This window comes from Octopus sinensis, linkage group LG17 (assembly GCF_006345805.1).
Source record: "Octopus sinensis linkage group LG17, ASM634580v1, whole genome shotgun sequence".
Lineage (NCBI taxonomy): Eukaryota > Metazoa > Mollusca > Cephalopoda > Octopoda > Octopodidae > Octopus > Octopus sinensis.
Window position 1 is genome coordinate 16,852,731 of NC_043013.1, and position 22,797 is coordinate 16,875,527.

Consider the following 22,797-nt stretch of genomic DNA (forward strand, 5'->3'; position numbering starts at 1 on the left):
CGGGTTAAGGCCCACTACGTGGCACCTTGGGCAAGTGTCTTCTACTATAGCCTCGGGTTGACCAAAGCCTTGTGAGTGGATTTGATAGACGGAATGTAAAGAAGCCCGTCGTATATATGCATATATATATATATGTAGGTGTGTGTATATATGTTTGTGTGTCTGTGTTTGTCCTCCCAACATCGCTTGACAACCAATGCTGGTGTGTTTACGTCCCCGTAACTTAGCGGTTCGGCAAAAGGGACCGATAGAATAAGTAATAGGCTTACAAAGAATAAGTCCTGGGGTCAATTTGCTCGACTAAAGGCGGTGCTCCAGCATGGCCGCAATCAAATGACTGAAACAAGTAAAAGAATAAAAGAGAGTATAGAAAAAGATTACTTAATCACTGATGGAACGCCTCTGAGTTAACATTGGTTGCTGTGGTCCTAGGAGTGCTGAGCCTGGGAAATTGACCGGAAGGGCATGGTTGGAATGCTTTAAATCATAAGAGCTGACCTGGGGCTAAACAACAAAGCATCAAGGTAGGAATAGTTAGCTGTTAGACACTGACTCTTATAATTTTTTGAAAAATATAGAAAATGATCACTGGATTGCTTTTGATCATAGAGTCTTCTCGTTTAAGAGAACCTCGGGCTAAAAACAACATCAACACCAATAACAACAATTATTATTCGGTTTGATTCATCCTTCATCGATCTATGGTCGATAGAAGGGATATGTTACGCATATGAGTGTGTAGTGGATCTTGCAAGCATGAAGTGGATTCGATCCACCATAACCAAATTTAAATTAACACTGCAACATAACTTTTCCCACGGTGGAACAATGATTTTTCTCTGACAGCAGTTTTACATTTTCCAGCTGCCTTTAGCTAGGCCGAAATAATGTCTTCACCACTTGACACTTTCTGACCTCTCCTACTTCATCAAAAGCTAGAATAGAGATAACAAGACCACCAATTAAATCTATTGTTCTCAATGATATGTCTATCCTTCTGGATAGTTATAAAAGCAAGAACACCCCAAGCAAAAATAAAAATTTAAAAAACCCATTTTCCTAAAAGTTATGAGGGAAAAGCTCGGATCTTGTGAATTTTCCGCGGTCCTCTCCCTATCCTCCCGTCGCTTTGCACGCATTTTTTTTTTTTTTTCATATTCATTTCCTACATTTTTTTTTACACCTTTTGCACTATTTTTAGCTGATTTTCGTTTCCGGATCAAATTGTAAGCTTTAACCAATTTTGTTGCTAAACTTTAGGTGCAATAAATTAGTTATACGTCTACATTACTCGTTTACTCTTTTACTTGTTTCAGTCATGTGACTATGGCCATGCTGGAGCACCGCCTTTAGTCGAGCAAATCGACCCCAGGACTTATTCTTTGTAAGCCTAGTACTAATTCTATCGGTCTCTTTTGCCGAACCGCTAAGTTACAGGGACGTAAACACACCAGCATCGGTTGTCAAGCGATGTTGGGGGGACACACAGACACACAAGCATACACACACACATGTATGTATGTATGTATGTATGTATGTATATATGTATACGACAGGCTTCTTTCAGTTTCCCTCTACCAAATCCACTCACAAGGCTTTGGTCGGCCCGAGGCTATTGTAGAAGACACTTGCTCAAGGTGCCACGTAGTGGGCCTTAACCCGGAACCATGTGGTTTGTAAGCCCACAGCCACTGCACAAAATATTTAAACAATTCTTTATATAATTCCTAATATTTAATTATAAAAATATAACAGGATTTCTTAAACATCGAATGATTACGGGGGGTCCACCCGAGTAAAATAGGAATCAAAGTGGTTCATAGGGGAAAAATGGTTGAGAACCACTGGTTTAGAGGATCTCTTGTGGTTCGATATAACCCCAGGTAAACTATGATCAAGCAGATCTATGATCAAAATAATCTCATCCGTAGCCTTTACGTCCTCTGGGGAGCATCTAGGACTACGTTATCTACCGTATGTTACCCGCCTGTGTATTTTGCTCAGTGATTTAACCAGAGAAGGAAGGGCAGCATTGATGACCCTTTTTATGGGCTACGAGACTGCTGGGTGGATTGGAAGAGGATGTCACCCTTTGATCGCAGACCTTACCTGAATGCATCAAAAGGACCAGGTGGTAGTGGTGGCAGCAGCTTTAAACTGGGGAAAAAATTAAGCGTGCTACCCCAAAACGGACAGGTTTGATTCGAGGAAGGCTAGGTTACCATTTCTAGCTTGCCAAGCGACCAACCCTACGCTTTCTTGTATCGTGAGTGAGAGGTGGCCAACTGGTATGTATCGAAACATATCTGAGAATATCAACAAATGTATTTTTAGCAAACGTAAATCCAAAATCCCAATTTTCTCTGACACCACAAAGTTAAGAAGTTACCACAGCAGCCACGCAGGTCTTGGAAGGCTTGATTTAACAGCTAAAAGATACAATCAATGTGCGCGAGCGTGTGTGTGTGTGTGATGAACCATCGAAAAGTCGCTTCGTGTTCGCTCGACATGCTAGATATAGCAGCCAAATCTTCTTCAGACAACACCTTGCTGTCTTAAGACAATGAAGCGCTTACATACTGTACTCTTAAAGGAAAGACGGGATCGAGCAAGCTTTTGATGGCCACGGCTGGAATGCTTTAGACCATAGGGTTGCTCGGTCAGGGTTGTCCTGATGCTTAACAACAACAATAATGTGTGTGTGTGTGTGTGTGTGTGTGCGTGCGCGGTGGGGGGGGGCTGCGTGTGAATATATATGTGTGAGATGAGCCAACGAGAAGCCGCTTCGTGTTAGTTCGACATGCTAAAAATAGCAGCCAAATTTCCTTCAGATCACGCCTTACTGTCTTAAGACAACGAAGTCCTTTACATGCTGTAAATCTTAAAGAAAATATGGAATCGCGCGATCTTTCGATAGCCACGGTTGGAATGCCTTAGACCAGTGGTTCTCAACTGGGGTCCACATGACCCTTGGGGATATTGTTGTTAAAATTTTTGTGCAATAATTTGGTTATACTTCAAGACAACATTTTAGCATTTTTTTATACAATTCAAAATAATATGTAGTTATAAAATTTTAATTGGATTTTTTAAATATTAAATGGTTATGGGGATTCAGTAAAGTAAAACGGAAATCAAATGAGTCCAGGGGTTTAAAAAATGGTTGAGGACCAGTGCTTTAGATTGTAGGGTTGTTCGACCAGGGTTGGTCTAACGCTAAACGATAATAACGTGGGCACGTTTACTCTTTACTCTTTTACTTGTTTCAGTCATTTGACTGTGGCCATGCTGGAGCACTGCCTTTAGTCGAGCAAATCGACCCCAGGATTTATTCTTTGTAAGCCTAGTACTTATTCTATCTGGGTACTACTTGAGAACAGTGGTCCCGGTGTGCGCACTCGCGTAGTCGCGCATCCGCGCTAGCTAGTCGTGACCAGCCGATCCTACAACGACTACCTAGCAAAGTAAATAAAACACAAAATAAATAATTTTTTTTTTACACAAAGTACATAAAACACAAAGTAAATATAACAAAAACACAAATTAAGGATCGACTAGTCATGACTAGTTAGCGCGGATGCGCGAGTACGCGAGTGCGCGCACCGGGACCACTGTTCTCAAGTAGCACCTTCTATCTGTCCCTTTTGCCGAACCGCTATGTTACGGGGACGTAAACACACCAGCATCGGTTGTCAAGCGATGTTGGGGGGACAAACCCAGACACACAAACATATATACACACATACATATACACACACACACACACACATATATATATATATACATACATATTTACGACGGGCTTCTTTCAGTTTCCGTCTACCAAATCCACTCACAAGGCTTTGGTCGGCCTGAGGCTATAGTAGAAAACACTTGCCCAAGGTGCCAACGCAGTGTTTGTATGCAAAAATATTCTTTTCAGTCGGTAAATGAAGACGACAATGCAAGTAAGAGATATCAACTGTGTTGATCTACCAGGAGATGAAATAAATAATATGTAGCTTAAATATACCCAAAGATCCGGTACTAAGAAACACGTCATTGCCAGTAATAGTAACAAAAATCTGAACAGGGTCTCATGCGATATTTGCTCCGGTTCTTTAATTCTGAGTTCAAATCCAGCCTAGATCAGCAGAGTCATTCATCCCTCCGGGGTCGATAAATCAAAGTACTTGTCAAGTACTAGGATCGATGGTATCAACTTGTTCCCCTACCTTCAAAATTGCTGACTTTCTGCTTAAATCAGAAACAATTGTTAGAGGATGGAAGAAGGTAGCGAGCTGACAGAATCGTTAGCATGCCGTTTTTACGTTTTGAGTTCAAATTCCGTCAAAGACGACTTTCCCTTTCATCCTTTCGGGGTCGATGAAATAAGTATCAGTTGAACAGTGGGGACAATGTAATGGACTAGCTCCCACCCACAAAAATCCAGGCCGAGAAGCTGGTGGATTTGCAAAACTGTTAGAGAATCGGAAAAAATGCTTCGAAGTTCTTTACATTCTAAGTTCAAATTCTGCCGAGGTGAATTTTACCTTTCATCTTCACGGGGCGGATAATGATAAACTAACGGTCAAGTTCTAGCCTTATGCCAAAACTAGAAACAATAATAATAATAATAATTATTATTATTATTATTATTAAGATACGTTAACACGCCGGAAAAATGCTTAGAGATATTTCGTCTGCCGCTATGTTCTGAGTTCAAATTCTGCCAAGGCCGACTTTGCCTTTCGTCCTTTCGGGGTCGATTAAATAAGTACCAGTTATGCACTTAATCCGTTTGTCTGTCCTTGTTTGTCCCCTCTGTGTTTGGCCCCTTGTGGGTAGTAAAGAAATAGGTATTTCGTCATTCAATGTTCCGAGTTCAATTCTGCCTATGTCGACTTTGCTTTTCATCCTTTCCGAATCGACGAAATAAGTACCAGTCAAGCACTGGAGATCGATATAATCAGCTTACCCCATCCCCCAAAATTCCAGTCCTTTTGCTAACAGTAGAAAGGATTATTGTTATTATCATCATCATCATCAAGGCGGCGCGTTGGCAGAAACGTTAGCAACGCCGGGCGAAATGCTTAGCAGTAAGTATTTCGTCTGCCGCTGTTTTGAGTACAAAGTCTACCGAGGTTGACTTTGCCTTTCACCCTTTCGGAGTCGATAAATTAAGTACCAGTTGCGGGTACTACTTGAGAACAGTGGTCCCGGTGCGCGCACTCGCGTACTCGCGCTAGCTAGCCATGACTAGTCAGTCCTTACTTTGAGTTTTTGTGTGTTATTTACTTTGTGTAAAAAAATTATTTATTTTGCTAGGTAGTCGTTGTAGGATCGACTAGCTAGCGCGGAAGCGCGACTACGCGAGTGCGCGCACCGGGACCAGTATTCTCAAGTAGTACCCCAGTTGCGTACTAGTGTCGACCTTATCGACTGTTCCCCTCCCCACAAAACCTTCTGGCTTTGTGCCTATAGTGGAAAGGATTATTATTATCATCATTGGTTCGCAGAAACCAGAAAATGTCAGACAAATATAACATTTACAGAAAATTGAGTTTATAATTAAAGTTCAAAAGACATGTTACGTGTCTTCCTTCTTTTCTCCCTTGGGACAGAATTGTAAAGGCAGCTCGATTTAACTCCTCTTGGCAATTACGCTTCCTTATTTCGATGAATAAGAACGAGAGAAAAGTACATAACAGGAAGGAAAGAAGAAAAAAACTCATACATCAATACCATGGGTAATATTAAAATAACGAGTCACATTCTAACTAATATTTGAGAGCGTAGTCACAGTCTTAACAGTATAAAACTAACGTGATTGATGCTGTTGGATAAAACAAGGAAAGTAAAAAAAAACTCTCGGAAATGTATTTCGTAGCCTTAAATTTAGCATGTTAAATATATATAAGAAAAAGTACTTCGTGTCCCCTATGACTAAAAACGGTTGGATTTTTTCACTTTTACAAAGAAATTATTTTAAAAATCTGCCGGTCAAAGTGAAAAGATCCAAACGGTTTTCTTTAACCAACAAAAAACTAAAGAAAACAAGAGATACTTTTCTTTAAAGTTTTTCTCGATAGTTCGATAAACAAAGTTATTTTAAATAATCTATATAATTTAATCAAAAATATTAACCACTTCACATTTCAACAACGTATGCTTTTAAAATATTATCTTATTGTCTTTAGGTTTTAATCAGCAAAACTTAAGGGTTACCAGATAAAATTTATAATTACGTACAATTTATGTATTCCTGCTTTCCTCACAGCAGACGAGACGGCTTTCACTGCCGATAGGATGGCATTTAGCAACTGTGTTAGATCTCCTTTCGCATCAGGATATTTTTTCTGTTCTGCTAAAACGAACCTCGTTAAAGTCATACAGTCTGTGTCCATTGTGGGTTTGTAAATTGTTTGTGGTTTAGGACGGAAAATTTGGCAGACTTTCTGCACTCACTAGTGAAAAAGAAAAACGACTAGAGGTCGGTTGAATCGCCTGACAAAACAAACAGCCAAGAAAAAAATCGTGTGACCCACAAACAAGATTGTATATAGAATAGGGGTGGGGTTTGTCAACGTGGATTGGACACAAGTAGGCAAAAGAAACTGATTAGAGCTAAATTATGTTACACAGAGAGCCACAGTAAGTCGTTGATTCACAAAACTTGTTAATTACAAGATAAGGGTGGTTAATAAGGAAGACAGAGGGGACGGTGTTTTGCTTTGCCGATTGTATATAAAAGTTTTCTTTCCTCCCTTCCTCTCTTTCTCCAAGCACCAGCTGTCGTATCGCCAATCACTACTACCACCACCACCACCACCATATGAAGTGTATCACGTTGGTTCAACTGTTTTGATTGGTCAGACTGAGTACACCCTTGACACGAGATAAGAATGACTCGGGTCAACAAAAGCGCCTCTATGTGGTCACTCGACTTGCTAGAAAATGCTGCCATATCTCCCTGAAATCTCAACCATGTCTTCCAAAAACGGACACATTAAATGGTCCTGGATTACTTTCACATCGGAAAAAGACTGGATGGTCATGGCTGGGAATGTCTTTGATCAATCAGGTTTGAGCCGGGGTTAAACAGCAACATGCGTATTAAGTGATCCATATAAAAAAAAATCATGCACAGTTTCTTTATTTCGGTTTTTCTACGTGAAAATGTTACTAAACCGCCTCGCTCAGTTTGTCTCCATTTCTGAAGAAGAAAAAAAAACGTTGTAAGCGATCTCCAGCGACCCTTTCCGTCGGTTCCTAGAAAGAGAGAGAATATTCGTCGCAGTATTTAACGAATACTTTATTTATCGACCCCCATCCACGAAAGAACTAAATGTGAAATTGACGTCGATGAAATTTGAACTCAGATCGCAGTGAGCTAGAATAAATAACACCAGGCATTGTATCCTCTGCTCTATCGATGCAGCCAGGACATTTAGTCATCAGAATTTTTAATACAAACTAGTCGATGTTTGGCCGAATTAATAAATAGCAGTAAGACAGTCAGCTGGCAGAGACCTTAGCGCGTTTAACATAAATGTTTTGCGGAATATATTCTGGTTCTTTGTGTTCCGAGTTCAAATCATGCCGAAGTCAGTTTTGCCTTTCATACTTCGGAAATCGATAAAATCGAGTACGAATTAAATACAATGGTCGGTGTATTCGACTGAGCCCATTCGTATATATTATTAATAATCAGCAAAATGGAATGACATTCGTTATTTCGCTCGTAACAAACAGTTTAATGCTCGGATAATCTATTGTTTAATTTCGGGTCAACCTTGACGAAAGGCATTCAAGCTGTTGTTGTTATATATATATAATGTATTGAGTATCAAAGGAAGTAGTGAGTACTTAGTATGAAAGATTAAGAAAATGAGAGAGACTGAAAAAACGTGTTAACGATACGAGATACTTTATTAGACTGCCGTTGTTGTACAAGGTATTTGTTGTGGCGGGAAACTTACTGAATGTCCTTGTATCAAGGGAGACAATGGGCAACGTTGATTGTTCATGTTTGTTGTGATGATTACATAACACAAACTATGACCATTCCATTTACTTTCCAAGGCATCCATTTTTCCCTAACTGCCGAAGGTGCCACGCAGTGGTACTGAACTCGGAACCATGTGGTTGGAAAGCAAGCCTGTATATGCAACTAAAACAGCATAAAATTAAAGACAGCCATTGGTACATCATACTTAACGTATATACACCATTGGAAGGTGGATGGTTTTTGTCTGAAAGAAAAATCTCTTCGTAGACATTATAATTTGGAGAGAGGAACATCATCCGGGTAGTGACTTGCGAGAACGTCAGAGGTGTTTTGGGTTACCTGGGCCTTCTGAAGAGCCTTTACTCACCAGTCACATGCCTAAACAAAATCAGTCCCCCTCCGATATTTTGGTAACAGTGAACACGTGGAATGCATGTTGGGCTGGCTAAAACCTTCATGTACGTAACTAGAACAACATTAAGTTTAAATAGTTATCTGTATACCATATTTAATATATATGCACTGTTGAAAGATACGATACTGTAGATCTGTCTGGGAGAAAAGCTCTTCATAGACACATGTTAAAAGTACGTTTAGATCGGGGTGTGGCGAACATCATCCAATCAGTGACTTTCGGGAGACTCAGAGTACGCCAGACGCGTTGCAGCCTACTTGGAAACCATGTCAATGCCATGACAAGTTTGAGGTAAGAGTCAGCTATGAATTCCTGCTGGAGGAACTTGGCACTACGAGCTAATGAAACACTCTATGGTGCTTACAACGGTGAATTTACAGTTCATACTGTGATGTTTACAACTCCGGTTACTAAATGATTCTATGTTCGATGCTTTTTCACAAAAAAAAAAACCCATTCTTTATATTTCTTTGTTCACGAACCAGTGGAAATATCTACTTAGTCAGCTGGCCTGCTAGAAATAGCAACCAAATCTACCTCAAAATAAACCCTACTGTCATTAAGAAAGAAAGGAAGGACATATGGGATAACATACTTATCATATAGCTTATTCACCATTACCTTACTTCAAATTCATAGAACTCACTCTGAATACTTCATATGGATATTTACACTCTCTAGGATGTTTGGAAAACATATATGTGATTTAGCTGATGAATACTTGACATTATATTTGCTGTAATATTTGCAGCTTTAAATAAAATGTTCTTAGTATGAAACAATTGTACTAAATTACTTATCCATTCTTGTTACTTTTTTCTTGGTTATATAGCTTATTCACTATATCTTTTTATCTTAAATATAAATAGCGTAGTCACGACTAGAATGTGTTTGATCACAGGTCTGCTGAAGCAAAGCTGAGGTTACGGATCGGCAACTTACAGCATGAGGGGCCCAGGTTTTGTGAGCTTGTTTACTTAACCACCGAAGACAATGCTCTGAGCATTGTATATGCTGAGAGTATATGCGTGTGCACACGTGTGTTGTTTTCTTTCTTAAATCTAGACCAAGGTGGTGGAAAAGGGGATCGAGGGAAAAGGATGAACAAGGTCCATATGGTAACATTCAACTTACAGTGACGGTGACGTTGGTGGTAGTGGTAGTGGCGGCGATGACGGTTGTAGTGGTGAGGGTGATGGTGGGAGCGGCGGCAGTAGCGTGGCCATGGTAGTGGCTGTTTATTTCTAGATCAGCCCTGATCTAGTCAATATATGACCAAAGCAAAGGCGTTCCCGCCGTGCCTATCACATCTTTATTAATTTAGTTTATATATCAGGAACTTCATTGCTTCATGTATCTTTAAGACGGTAGTGTGAAATTTCAGGAAAATTTGGTTGTTCTTTCCAGCAGAACAAGCGACATGAGGATATAGGGTTGGGGGAAGAAACGGGGAATAGATGTTCCACAGAATGGTAATGGTGGTGGCAGCGAAGATAACGATGGGAGGGAATAGTGAAAATAATGGTGATGGGGTGGGGTGACATAGATAATGTTGTCTAGGTCTAAATTATCTGCTGTCCTTCTTCTGATCGGCGTTATTTATTCCTAGGTTAGTCCTGGTGAAACTGACCTCTTATCAAAAGAATTCTAGTTATGACCATCCTTTTTGAGGCAGTGTATCTAAGGCTACATTATGTGATGTAACATACCATTCTTTAAGGCGGGAGGATGAGAGATATGAAGGTAACAGGTCGCGCAACCACTTGAAGACTCCTCTGTTTAACTGATAGTTTATCCAAGGATGAGATGTAAGTTTGACCTGGTTCTCTCTTGATTTAGCTGATCTTGGTAATTTATATGCCACGAAAACCAGGTAATGTCTCATGCGAGTCCTCTCGACAGCAATGTATAGAGGTTGATAACGACGACGACGACGATGATGATGATGTTGTTGTTAAATCAAATATTAAAATTACTTATTGGTTTTCAAAGTGGATGGGGAGAATAGGAAAATAAATTAGTGGATGTATAACGCTTAAGAAATAACGTTTTAATGAACCTCTATGTGATTGCTTCAAATGAAAGAATTAGCAACCAAATCTCCCTCAAATTCCCTGTACATGAGCTGGGTAACGACAAGATCACAACTAGAATGCCTTTCATAAGTCTCTTTGATCAGAGCTGACTGAGTTAAGAGCATCAGAAAAAAAGCTTTGTTCTTCGTCCCAGTTTAGTACAAAGGTCGCAACTGTTCTCTCTTTCTTCAACATGACCAGTTTTGTACTTAAATCAGAAACAAGAAACAGAGTAGAGACAGAGCTAGTCAGGAAGCTTTTAGGAAAGGCATCGCGACCGATATGTTCGCAGCGGGATTGGCATTCAACCAATTCTTCAACGTGAAACACTAAGGTTGCGTTGTCAGAGCTAAAGTACGAGCACTTTGACACGAAGTGAAGAAAGCCGTTCAATGGGCCCAAGTGGCAGAGGCACGGCGTGACAATAAATCAACAATCCGATCCTTGCCGGATCATTAAAGATAAATGATAACTGATCTGAGACAGATATGTACGGCCTTTCAGCAGCACTTCGCTCAACTGTTCGGGAGCAACAGTGAGCCGGGTCGCAGGATGGATTTCACGTCCTACCTTGACAGGCTGATGCGGCTCTCAGCAACGGAGGCGGAGCTCTGCGAAAGGCCGGTAACACTCCTTGAAATACGGCAAGCAATGACTAGCTGCACGAGGTATAAATCGCCTGGTTTGGATGGTCTGCCCTATGGGCTTCACGCATACATGCCAGACTTGTTTGGCGACCTCTTAGCAAACGTTTACTGCAACTGGCAACAGAATGGGAGAATTCCCAGTTTTGTGAATCGAGAAGCGGTGGAGTTGCTGAGAAAAGACCCGAACAAGGGGATTGTATTGACAACTTTAAGCCCGTAACTCTGCTGAATGCAGAGTTGAAAATTTTGGCCAATTTTTTTACACAAAGTAAATAATTTTTTAAAACAAAGTAAATAAAACACAAAATTACAAAGTAAGGATCGACTAGTCACGACTAGCTAGCGCGGATGCGCGTGTGCGCACCGGGACCGCTGTTCGCTAGTAGTATCGCAAACTTTTACTTTCATCGTAAGTTAACTATAAAGTATATTAAATGGTTTTAATAGTTAATGTACCGCCATACAACAACATAAACATTAACGACTCTTTCGTTAGCGCTCAGTTTTGAACTTCAAGTCCTCCCGAATCCTTGAACCATAACAAGTGCAATAAAATGTGTGCCATATTCTAGGGTTCGTTAACCATCACTTATTAGTAAGGTCTCAAATAAACAGGTGCGTGCTGTACTAATGAGTTATGCACAAAGAAAAAACAGTTATCTCCCTTAAATTTTCTGCCCGAATTCTGAAAAAATTCGTTGAGTCCATATTTCTGCGTTGGCGATTTCATTTTCTGCCAACCAATTCAGTTCTTCATTTAATGTTGTGTGTGTGTGTATACATACGTATATACGTACGTACATGCGTGTGTGCGTGTGTTATGTATATTAAAACAAATCGTTTACCGTTAGAGGATGTAACATTTCTCACACACACATTGTTTAATGAAATTGTAAAAATAAGGAGAAACCGCATTGGAAGAGAACCTCTCTGAGTCAACGAGTAAGACTCTAAGCAATCGCCCAAGCTGCTATAAATAGTCACCCAAACTCTCTTAAATATCTCACTGTCTTCAAAAAGAAAAGAAACAGTGTAACCGTTTATATACTAAAGAAGGGATGGTCACAGAGTGTTTTTAACTATTAATCTGCTCAATAAGTCTACTCGGAGTTGTTTCAAAGAGAAACAATGATGACGATCAAATAGTTATTTTTCACCCACTTCTGGGTTTACTATACTTATCTACGCCAAGCCAATCATTTTTTTTCTCTGTCTTCCTTTAAGAAATCACCCGATCACTCTACCAAAAAAGGCTTTTTTCTTCTTTTCTTTTCGTTTCGTCAAACGACACAATATTCATGACCTCTTTCAGGGTCACCGCGAATTATAATAAGAATTTATTCTCAGACCAGAGGCTTGGTTCGAATACTTGCAAGTCAGGGTCAGGGGAAGTCAGCAAGTGTTAAATCGGGTGAGAACTGAGTGAACTCCACTAAAGGTACCCTAGGACCATATGGTGACGTTAGACTGACAGATTAAGTCTTCTCGGAGTGAATAAAGAAAAAAACTCTTCGGGGGAGTCATTGGAAGTTAAATATACGTTTGTGTGCGTTGTTGTTTAGCAAGTCTATGATCAAGGGGGTTTCAGCTATAATTGTATATCTTTATCTAAATTCTCCGTTGTGTTTCACTCACCTTTAAGATGATAATGTGTGAAGATATTTGGCTGCTATTTTTAGCAGGTTGATTATCTCCTGCTAACACACACAATTACTTGCTCGTGTGTGTGCGTGCTTGCTTTGCGACAAATTTAGATGAAATCTAATTCCCTAACGCTAACCACTGTGCTTTGCAGCAAATATGAATTAAATCACCTCACGAAGTCTATTTATGATTGAATTTAGAGTTCTCTCCCTTATACTAAATTACCTCAAGATGGACTCTAGCTTGACTCTGTACAGCAGAACGATCTTCTTAGATTGGCGCAAATAATGATCCTATACAGTTACAGCAGATTGCACGGTTGTAGAGAGAGAGAGAGAATATTCTTCTTATTCTTCCATTCACATCCAAGATATATTGATGATGTATGGTAAATGTTCAGTTGTTCGATCAACTAAACTACCTATTTCTTTATTACCCACAAGGGGCTAAACATAGAGGGGACAAACAAGGACAGACATAAGTATTAAGTCGATTACATCGACCCCAGTGCGTAACTGGTACTTAATTTATCGACCCCGAAAGGATGAAAGGCAAAGTCGACCTCGGCGGAATTTGAACTCACAACGTAACGACAGACGAAATACGGCTACGCATTTCGCCCGGCGTGCTAACGTTTCTGCCAGCTCGCCTAAACTACCGGGTAAATGGCAGTGTATACCAAGCATTCTACCCTTAACTCTTTGACCAAATCAATTCACACTTTCCAGAATACTAGGCTATAGAATCGAACATGTGACAGCTTAGGTGTTAAGCAAGATTCTTAACCGTTCGATCGGCCCTGAGTACGTTATAGAAACACTACACGAACTCCAGTAAAGCGGTACTTTATTTTATCAACACTATCACTACCAGAACCTTAGGTACTTTTAACGGAGTTGCTTTTAACCCACCAAAGAGACAGAATAGTAAGGGTTAAAGTTAGACTGTAGAGAGAGGAGCCAATGCTATTCCGTGTTATAAGGGTATGGGTGGAAGGTGAGATGGGAAAAGGATATGAGAAAAAGAAATGAGGGGAGAGAATCTGGAGAGGGGGAACATACATGCACACACACACACACACACACACACACACACACACATACACACACACACACACACAATACATACATACATACATACATACATACATACATACACACACACAACACACACACACACATACATACATACATAATACATACATACATACATACATACATACATACACACACACACACACACATACATACACACACACACACATACATACATAATACATACATACATACATACATACATACATACATACATACATACATACATACATACATACATACATACATACATACACACACACATACATACTGCATGGGAAATTTCAGTGGTATGTAGACAAATTCCACACCATAAACAGTAAAATCCAGAAGATCCTGACATTAACTGGAAACTTCCACAGAAACAGTGATGTCAACAGGCTCTACCTAAGAACTTGTTAAGGAGGTGGAGGCTTTCCCTCTCTCTCAGAAATGTACAGAATTAGTGATTTACATTAAATCTGTAACCAACAACGATTCCACTACAACTCTATTAAACTAGAGTGGGAGGAGAGACACAGACAATCAAGCAGAGAAACTGTTTAGTTTTGGTAGAACTCTGGCGTTTTTCCCAACATACTGTTGCTTCAGTATGATTCATTGAAGAAATGTTTAATTGGAGTAATGAAGAGAAGTTAATTAAGGAAATAAATTCCAGTAGTAGATAACATTGTGGAACATAGGTGGCCAATTGGATGTCAAACAATCATTTACAGAATTGGCATTTTATGTCCTGTCCCTTGTATTATGTCTACAGTCAACATACTTCATTGTCAAAAGTCCAGGCTACTCAGCTGCATGTAGATACCACAGTGTAATACACTGGACTGTACTGTAATGAGCAAGACATTTAGCTGTCAGCAGTATAGTGTACCTAAGTAGGTACCACAATGTAATATTCTACATGAACAAGAGACTTCATCATGAAGAGTCCAGTCTATCTAGCTGTAAGTAGGCACCATACTGTGGTACAGTTCACTATATTGTGTCCATGATCAAGGCATTTAACTGTCAACAAGAAGGCCTACCAAATGATCTGAAGGACCATTGTTATGATGTCCTTCTACAGGCTACATCAAAGACGAGTGGGAATGACTTCATCTTTGCGGCTGGAGATTTTAATGGGCATGTTGGGCGACAATCCGGTATCTTCACTGGTGTACACAAGGACCATGGTATTAGTTCCCAAAACGATGAGTTCTGTGATGCCAGGAAAAGCCCTGGGCCCATCAGGAATCACTACTGAGATGCTTAAAAGATCTGGTGGTGTGGGCTATGGCCTAGTCACCTGTACTGTAAACCAGGTAGTTCATGATGAAGTCATACCTAATGACTGGCGTAGCAGTACCATAGTCAACTGCTACAAGGGTAAAGGTGATGCTTTAGTTAGAAATAAGTACAGGAGTATCAAACTGCTGAATCAGGTGATGAAGGTCACAGAAAGGGTCATAGCCCAACTAATTAGGGAAAGAGTTTGCTTAGATGAGATGCAGTTTGGTTTTGTGCCAGGTAGAAGCACCACTGATGCTATATTCCTGGTACGGCAGCTGCAGGAGAAATACCTAGCCAAAGATAAAACCCTATACTTGGCTTCTGTGGGCTTGGAGAAAGCCTTTGACAGGGTCTCCCAATCCCTTATCTGGTGGGCAATGTGGAAACTGGGAATTGGCAAATGGTTAATAAGGGCTGTACAGGCCTTATACAGAGATGGCGTTAGTAAGGTTAGGGTTAGCAATGAGTATAGTGAAGAATTCTGAGTAGAGGTAGGGGTCCACAGAGACAATGACAAGAGACCTCTGGAGATATGCTGTGACTGAGAAAACCTGGAAAATAAAATGAGTTCACGGCTGTAACCTACACCAGCATCGCATAATCAGCCCACTCAATAGTACCTTGGATCGTTAGGCGACATGCTGTGCTTGGGAAGACCTATTGAGTCAAGTGCATCAAAATCAAATCAAATCATATTCAAATGGAAACTGTAATTGTGATCCCTGTGCCGGTGGCACATAAAAAATACCACCCAAATGTGACCAATGCCAGTGCTGCCCTGACTGGCTTCTATACCAGTGGCACATAAAAAGCATCATCCAATCGTGATCAATGCCAGCCCTCTCTCACCCCTGTGCTGGTGGCATGTAAAAAACACCCACTAAACTCAGAGTGGTCAGTGTTAGGAAGGGCATCCAGCTGTAGAAACACTGCCAGATCAGACTGGGGCCTGGTGTAGCTTCCTGGCTTCCCAGACCCCAGGTGAATTGTCCAACCCACGCTAGCATGAAAAACGGATGTTAAACGATGATGATGACGATATATATATACATACATACATACAGGATGTTGCAAAAGTCACTGATGGGATTCTATTTTTAATAACTTTCTTAACTTTACAAATAAATGCATGAAATTTTGATCAATATAAGAGACATAATGGAAATTAATATGCGCAAGTCAAATCTTGCAACACTACTGCATTACATATGAAAAATGATATCGTTTAAATGGCAGTCATTTTCAGCTTCGCACACCCATGCTCTTTCCAAAACTTGCACCATGACACCCTCAAGAGTTTCAGACCCCACTTCTCTGATTTCTCTATTAATGTTCTCCTCCAGTCACACCTGGGTCTCTGGTTTGTTGACATAAAGCAGAGACCTCTCTTTCAGATATCACCATAAGAAACAATCTGGGCTAGTCAAGTCTGGGGAATGTGAAGGCCATTCAAAGCAGACCTCACACATGGTTCCAGCAAGATGGGGCAGCTGCTCATACTGCAAGAGAAACAATGCAGTTGCTATGGCAGCGCTTTGGAGAGAGAATGACCTCCCACTACAGCAATGTCAACTGGCCTTCGAGTTCCCCAGACTTGACTAGCCCGGATATATCCTTTGGTGTTATGTCGTGCTTGAAAAGACCCATCAAGCCATGCAAAATCACAGTCTTGACAGACAGACAGACGGATAGATAGATAGATAGATAAATAGATAGATAGATAGATAGATAGATAGATAGATAGATAGATAGATAGATAGATAGATAGATAGATAGATAGATAGATAGATAGATAGATAGATAGATAGATAGATAGATAGATAGATAGATAGATAGATAGATAGATAGATAGATAGATAGATAGATAGATACACAAACACATATTTATAATTATGTAAACATTTCTGCCTGTGTATGTATACATGTGGTTGCATATGTGTAAGCAAGCTTGTGTATATATGAATGCATGTATGTGAGATGCGGGTGTGTGTGTGTGTGTGTGTGTGTGTGCATATATGTGAGCGTGTATACATATGTAATGTGTGAGTGTATGTATATGTTTTATTAGGTCAGTAGTTATACTAATGAAGTCAATTAGTTGTGATTCCATTGAATTGATTAAAAGTGAGAGGTCAACAGCACTAACTCTGGACTACAGCCAATGAACAAATTTCTTTTATACTGACCAAATACTCTCTCTCTCTCTCTCTGTCACTTGTTTATTCTTGATATGTGTGTGTGTGTGTGTGTGTTGTGTGTGTTAGTCGATAAAGATAGTATATATATATACAGTACATAAATTTACATGCACCTAGGTAGTACAATTTTAGCTCATTAAAAATAGATATATGATGATTAGGAGTGCATAAGGACTCGTGTGTGTGTGTGTTTATATGTGTTTGTATAAGTATGTGTGTGTGCGTATATATATGTTTGCATGTATATATATATATATGTGTATATATATATATACACACACACATATATAAATGCATATATATATATATATATATATATAAATGCATATATATATATATATATATATAAATGCATATATATATATATATATATATATATAAATGCATATATATATATATACATACGCATATATATAAATGTATGTATGCATGTGTGTATACACATGCACACACACATGACAGAAGTAAATAGAAAACCTTATAATCATTAAAATTTATTTAAATCTGAAATTATACATTCAAATTATTTATTAATTGTTATAATGTGAATATTTAATATTTAGTGGACATGCCCTCTGCATTTTTCAATGCAAAGATCCTATTAGGAATATTATTGGTCAGATGACGAATATTCTCTTGCGGAATTTCTTGCCAAGTTTCATGCAGTCATCTCAAAAGATCTGGCTTTGAAGATGCTTTATTGTCCTTTTTATGAAGTGTCCTGCCCATTATGTCCCAGAAGTGTTCAATAGGTCTCATATCTGATGACTGGTTTGGCCATGGAAGCTTTTTAATGCCTTCTCATCCAACAAATCTTGAGTCATTTTAGCCGTGTGACAAGGAGACCCATCTTCCGAAAATAAAGAGTCTTCTTTAATCATTTCACCACTGGAGAAGATTTGAAGGAGTCCTTTCTGCAATATGGACACGTATTTATCTGAGCTTATGTTTCCTTCATCAACCATTGCTCCAAATTGCTCCCCAGACCATCACGGAATAGCTACCATGTTTCATTGTTGGCTTTAATCTTTTCACATCAAATTCTTGATCACAGAGTTTCCAGTCCCACGCTTGTCCACTGTCAAGAAATACAGCAAGTCTAGACTCGTCAGAGAATATCACAGTGTCCCAAAATGATTGTGGCCTCTCCACCATCCCACTGGCCCAATCTTTTCACCACTTGATGTTGGCTGGTCAAAGGAGTGAGGCCCATCATCATTATTATTTATCATGCAGGTGATGAGCTGGCAGAATTGTTACATGCTGGATACAGTGCTCAACAGCATTTTGTTTGTCTTTACATTCTGACTTCAAATTCCACCAAGGTCATCTTAGCCTTTTATCCTTTTGGGATCAATGAAATAAACACCAGTCAAATATTGGGGTCATTGTAATCAACTAGCCCCTTCCCCAAAAATTTCAGTCCTTGAGCCTATACTAGAAAGTAGTAGTAGTAGTAGTAGTAGTAGTAGTAGTAGTAGTAGTAGTAGTAGCAGCAGCAGCAGCAGCAGCGCAGCAGCAGTAGTAGTAGTAGTAGTAGTAGTAGTAGTAGTAGTAGTAGTAGCAGCAGCAGCTGCTGCAGTAGTAGTGGTGGTAGTAGTAGTAGTAGTAGTAGTAGTAGTAGTAGTAGTAGTAGTATGGTGGTGAGGCTGGCAGAATCATTAGCACACCAAACAAGCAAAATGCTTAAATGGCATTTTATCCATCCCAATGTCTGAGTTCAAATTTAGGTGAGGTTAACTTTGCCTTTCATCCTTTTGTGGGGGTCAATAAAATTAGGCTCAGCCAGTTACTGGGGTCATTGAAATCAGCTTGCCCCTTCCATCAAAACTGCTGGCTGTATGTATGCCAAAATTAGAAGAATTTAAGGCAATGAGCTCTGTAGAGTCTTTAGAGTATCAGAAAAAAATGTTTTGTGGCATTTGTTTCGGCTCTTTATGTTCTGAGTTCAAATTGTGATGAGGTCAACTTTACTTTTCATCCTTTCAGAGTTAATAAAATAACAGTCAAGTGCTGAGACCAATGAAATCAACTAAACCCCTTCCAATAAATCTGTTGGTTTTGTGCCAAAATTTGAAACCATTATTATTATTATTATTATTATTATTGAGTGAGAGAGCAGTTCATGCCATCAAAGTGACACTGGGGTAAAATATACGAAGCCCAGTATATCCATCATGACGACCAGTCTGATAAGGGTACACCAGGCACATGCATCACAACCATATGTGCGGAACATGGTGATCTGATATCAAGATAAACAGCACATGACCTTGCAGGTGGGGCCCACTTAGAATTTTCTTCAGGTCGAGTAACCCATCCTGCTCAAAAGGTCCCTGAATAAGGGTTGTTTAAGGATGTTGAATGAAACACCCATGTTTCCAGAGGTGAATTATTCAAACCCCAAAGAATCCCTCGCAACACATGGCTATGATGCTCCCCCACTACTTCTGCTCGTGATCAGAGATGCACATATCGTCAGCCACTAAGGGACATGCTCAACTGGTGATGGTCAAACAACTGACAAGCAAATCTGTGGTATTGAGCAGAATATTTGCTGTTATCAAAATAGATGAACATCAATGGAATTTGTATCCTTGTGGTACCAGTGCCGGTGGCACATAAGAAAACCATCCGAACGTGACCGTAGCCAGTACCGCAACGACTGGCCTCCGTGCTGAGGGCACGTAACAAACACCATCCGAGCGTGGCCGTCCGCCAGCCTCGTCTGGCACCTGTGTCGGTGACACATAAGAAAACACCATCCGAGCGTGGCCGTCAGCCAGCCTCGTCTGGCACCTGTGTCGGTGGCACATAAAAAACACCATCCGAGCATGGCCGTCTGCCAGCCTCGTCTGGCACCTGTGTCGGTGGCACATAAAATCACCCACTACACTCTCGGAGTGGTTGGCGTTAGGAAGGGCATCCAGCTGTAGAAACACTGCCAGATCTGACTGGCCTGGTGCGGCCTTCGGGCTTGCCAGACCCCAGTTGAACCGTCCAACCCATGCTAGCATGGAAAGCGGATGTTAAACGATGATGATGATCATCATTATTATTATTATTAAGGTGGTAAGCTGGCAGAATGTTCTGAGTTCAAATTCTGCCAAGGTTGACATTGCCTTTCATCCCTTTTGGGGTCAATAAAATAAGCACCAGTCGAACACTGGGGTTAATGTAATCAACTTAGCCCTGCCCCCAAAATTACTGACCTTGTGCCAACATCTTGAATCATTACCCTACTCCCCCAGTAGTGTCACCCACACTACTGCAACACAAATACTGTAATATGTTACTTCGCTCCAAAGAAAATATGACTAAACATGACCATTCAGTACTCAGATTATTGCTTAGTTAATTAATTAGTCAACTAACTATATATAACAAATTAACTACTCCATTCTTATTTATTTATTTAACTTTTTTAATTTGATTAATTGTATTTATATTAACATCACTTGTACTAATGTTGTATAGCAACCACACCCAGTAGTTCCACCAAGTGCAATATGAATGATGGGAGATTAAATGTGAAGACAACTGTTATAGCATGTCTATAGGCAAGCACTCTTTAGAACCATTTTTTCAAATGCAGAACGCTGCAGTTCCCCCACCTCATGTTATCTCCTGCCTCCCCATACATTCCCTCGGAGTTGCCACTGTCAATGTAAGCACATTGAAAGGAAGGTCTGGCGAGATTGTTGAGATGCTTGAATGGAGACGTGTTGACGTGTGCTGCTTTCAAGAAGTAAGGTGGCAGGAATCTTCAGCCAAGTTCCTCACAGGCAAGAGGCATAGGTATAAACTCTTCTGGGAGGGCAACGGTGATGGGGAAGAAGGTCTAGGCATACTTCTTGCAGAAAAATGGGTCAATAAAGTGACTAAGGTAGATGGAGTATGTGATAGAGTACACAAGCTTAGGCTAGTTTTACAGAGCTGCACAGCAACAATCATTTCTGCCTATGCCCCACATCCGGGTCTACTAAATAAACAAAAGGACCCCTTTTATGACATTCTTCTGCAGGCTACCTCAAAGATGAATTACAGTGACCTTATCTTCGTGGTTGGTGATTTCAACAGACATGTTGGGCAGCACCCAGGTGTCTTCCATGGGGTACATAGGAGCCATGGAATTGGCTCCCGAAATGAAGAGGGAACAAGGTTGCTGGAGTTCTGTTATGCGAACGACCTAATGATCTGCAACACCAACTTCAGGAAACCAGCCAGTCATAAACCTGGTGACTACATCAGCCAGGTTAACTACATTCTCACCAGAAAGAGTAATCCATGATTGCTCATAAATGCAAACACTTTCCCAAGTGAAATATGTACTCCTCAACATAGTTTCAGGTTCAGTCCCACTGTGTGTCACCTTGGGCAAGTGTCTTCTACTATAGCCTCAGGCCGACCAAAGCCTTGTGAGTGGATATGGTAGATGGAAACTGAAAGAAGTCCGTCGTGTGTGTGTGCATGCGTGCGTGTGTGTGTGTGTGTGCATGTGTGTGTGGTGTGTGTGTCTGTATTTGTCCCCCACCATCACTTGACAACCAATGCTGGTGTGTTTACATCCCCATAACTTAGTGGTTCAGCAAAACAGACCAATAAAATAAATACTAGGCATACAAAGAATAAGTCGTGGAGTCAATTTGTTCGACTAAAGGTGGTGCTCCAGCATGGCTGAAGTCATATGACTGAAACAAATAAAAGAATAAAAGAGTGTAACAAAAGAGAGTGCACCTACATCTACTACATTATCAAATATATGTTTCTTTCTTCTTTCTTTCTTTGAAGATGGCAGCTTATAATTTGAGGAAGATTTTGCTGCTACTTTTACCATATAGAGCAACCATGTAGAAGCTCCCTCATTAGTTCACACATATGCAGATTGCATGCAAAACTTTGACATCCCCACCTTTCCTTTCTGCAACTCCTACATGCAGAACCCCCTACTCTCAGAGTTATCACCCCACCTAAAACCAGTGCAATTTACCGGCATCCAGTCCTACCGCCTCAGGATTTCATCCACATATTCCCTCCACATTTCCAACTGTTCCTCCCAGGAACTATCACTCCCTTGGAATTCCTTCAACATACTTTTATGCTCAATCCTCCTAACCCTTAACTGTCTCACTTCCTAGCTTCCCTATGACTTGAAGCTCAATCCTTCTTCCCCAGCACTCGCTCACTCCCATTGGCGCCCCTGCTGACCCTGCTCACAACGTATTCTGCCAAACGTCAATATAACAGCATCAAAGAGAAATGAAATTCCTCAGCTTCCACAGAAAATGTAGAAAATGCATTTTTATCTCATCACTGATCTTCGTTTTTTATATATTTGCTTATCTGTTTATGGTTTTATTTCTTTTTTTCATGTCTGATGCTTACTTTATTCAGACGTTATCATAATCATGCTCATCATCACCACCACCACCACCATCATCATCATCACCACCACCACCATC

General features: G+C 40.2%; 2 protein-coding genes across 2 annotated transcripts in view; one reads left to right on the forward strand and one right to left on the reverse strand.

The window, feature by feature from the left end:
• The window catches only part of LOC115220925 (fructose-1,6-bisphosphatase 1), a 32,134-nt gene extending 25,361 nt beyond the window's left edge, over positions 1-6,773 (reverse strand). The window contains exon 1 of the mRNA XM_029791124.2: positions 6,232-6,773. Within this exon, the coding sequence (XP_029646984.1) occupies positions 6,232-6,386 (155 nt within the window). The 5' untranslated portion in view covers positions 6,387-6,773. The remainder of the gene's footprint in view (positions 1-6,231) is intronic.
• A 14,112-nt stretch (positions 6,774-20,885) lies between these two features.
• Positions 20,886-21,626, forward strand: LOC115221058 (craniofacial development protein 2-like). The gene has a single exon (XM_029791273.1). It carries the CDS (start codon positions 20,886-20,888, stop codon positions 21,624-21,626), a length of 741 nt encoding a protein of 246 aa, XP_029647133.1.
• The last annotated feature ends 1,171 nt before the right edge of the window (positions 21,627-22,797 follow it).

Bases quoted from the DNA above. Each gene is read 5' to 3' on its own strand.
- LOC115221058 (XM_029791273.1), top strand. From the start codon at position 20,886: ATGTCTATAGGCAAGCACTCTTTAGAACCATTTTTTCAAATGCAGAAC.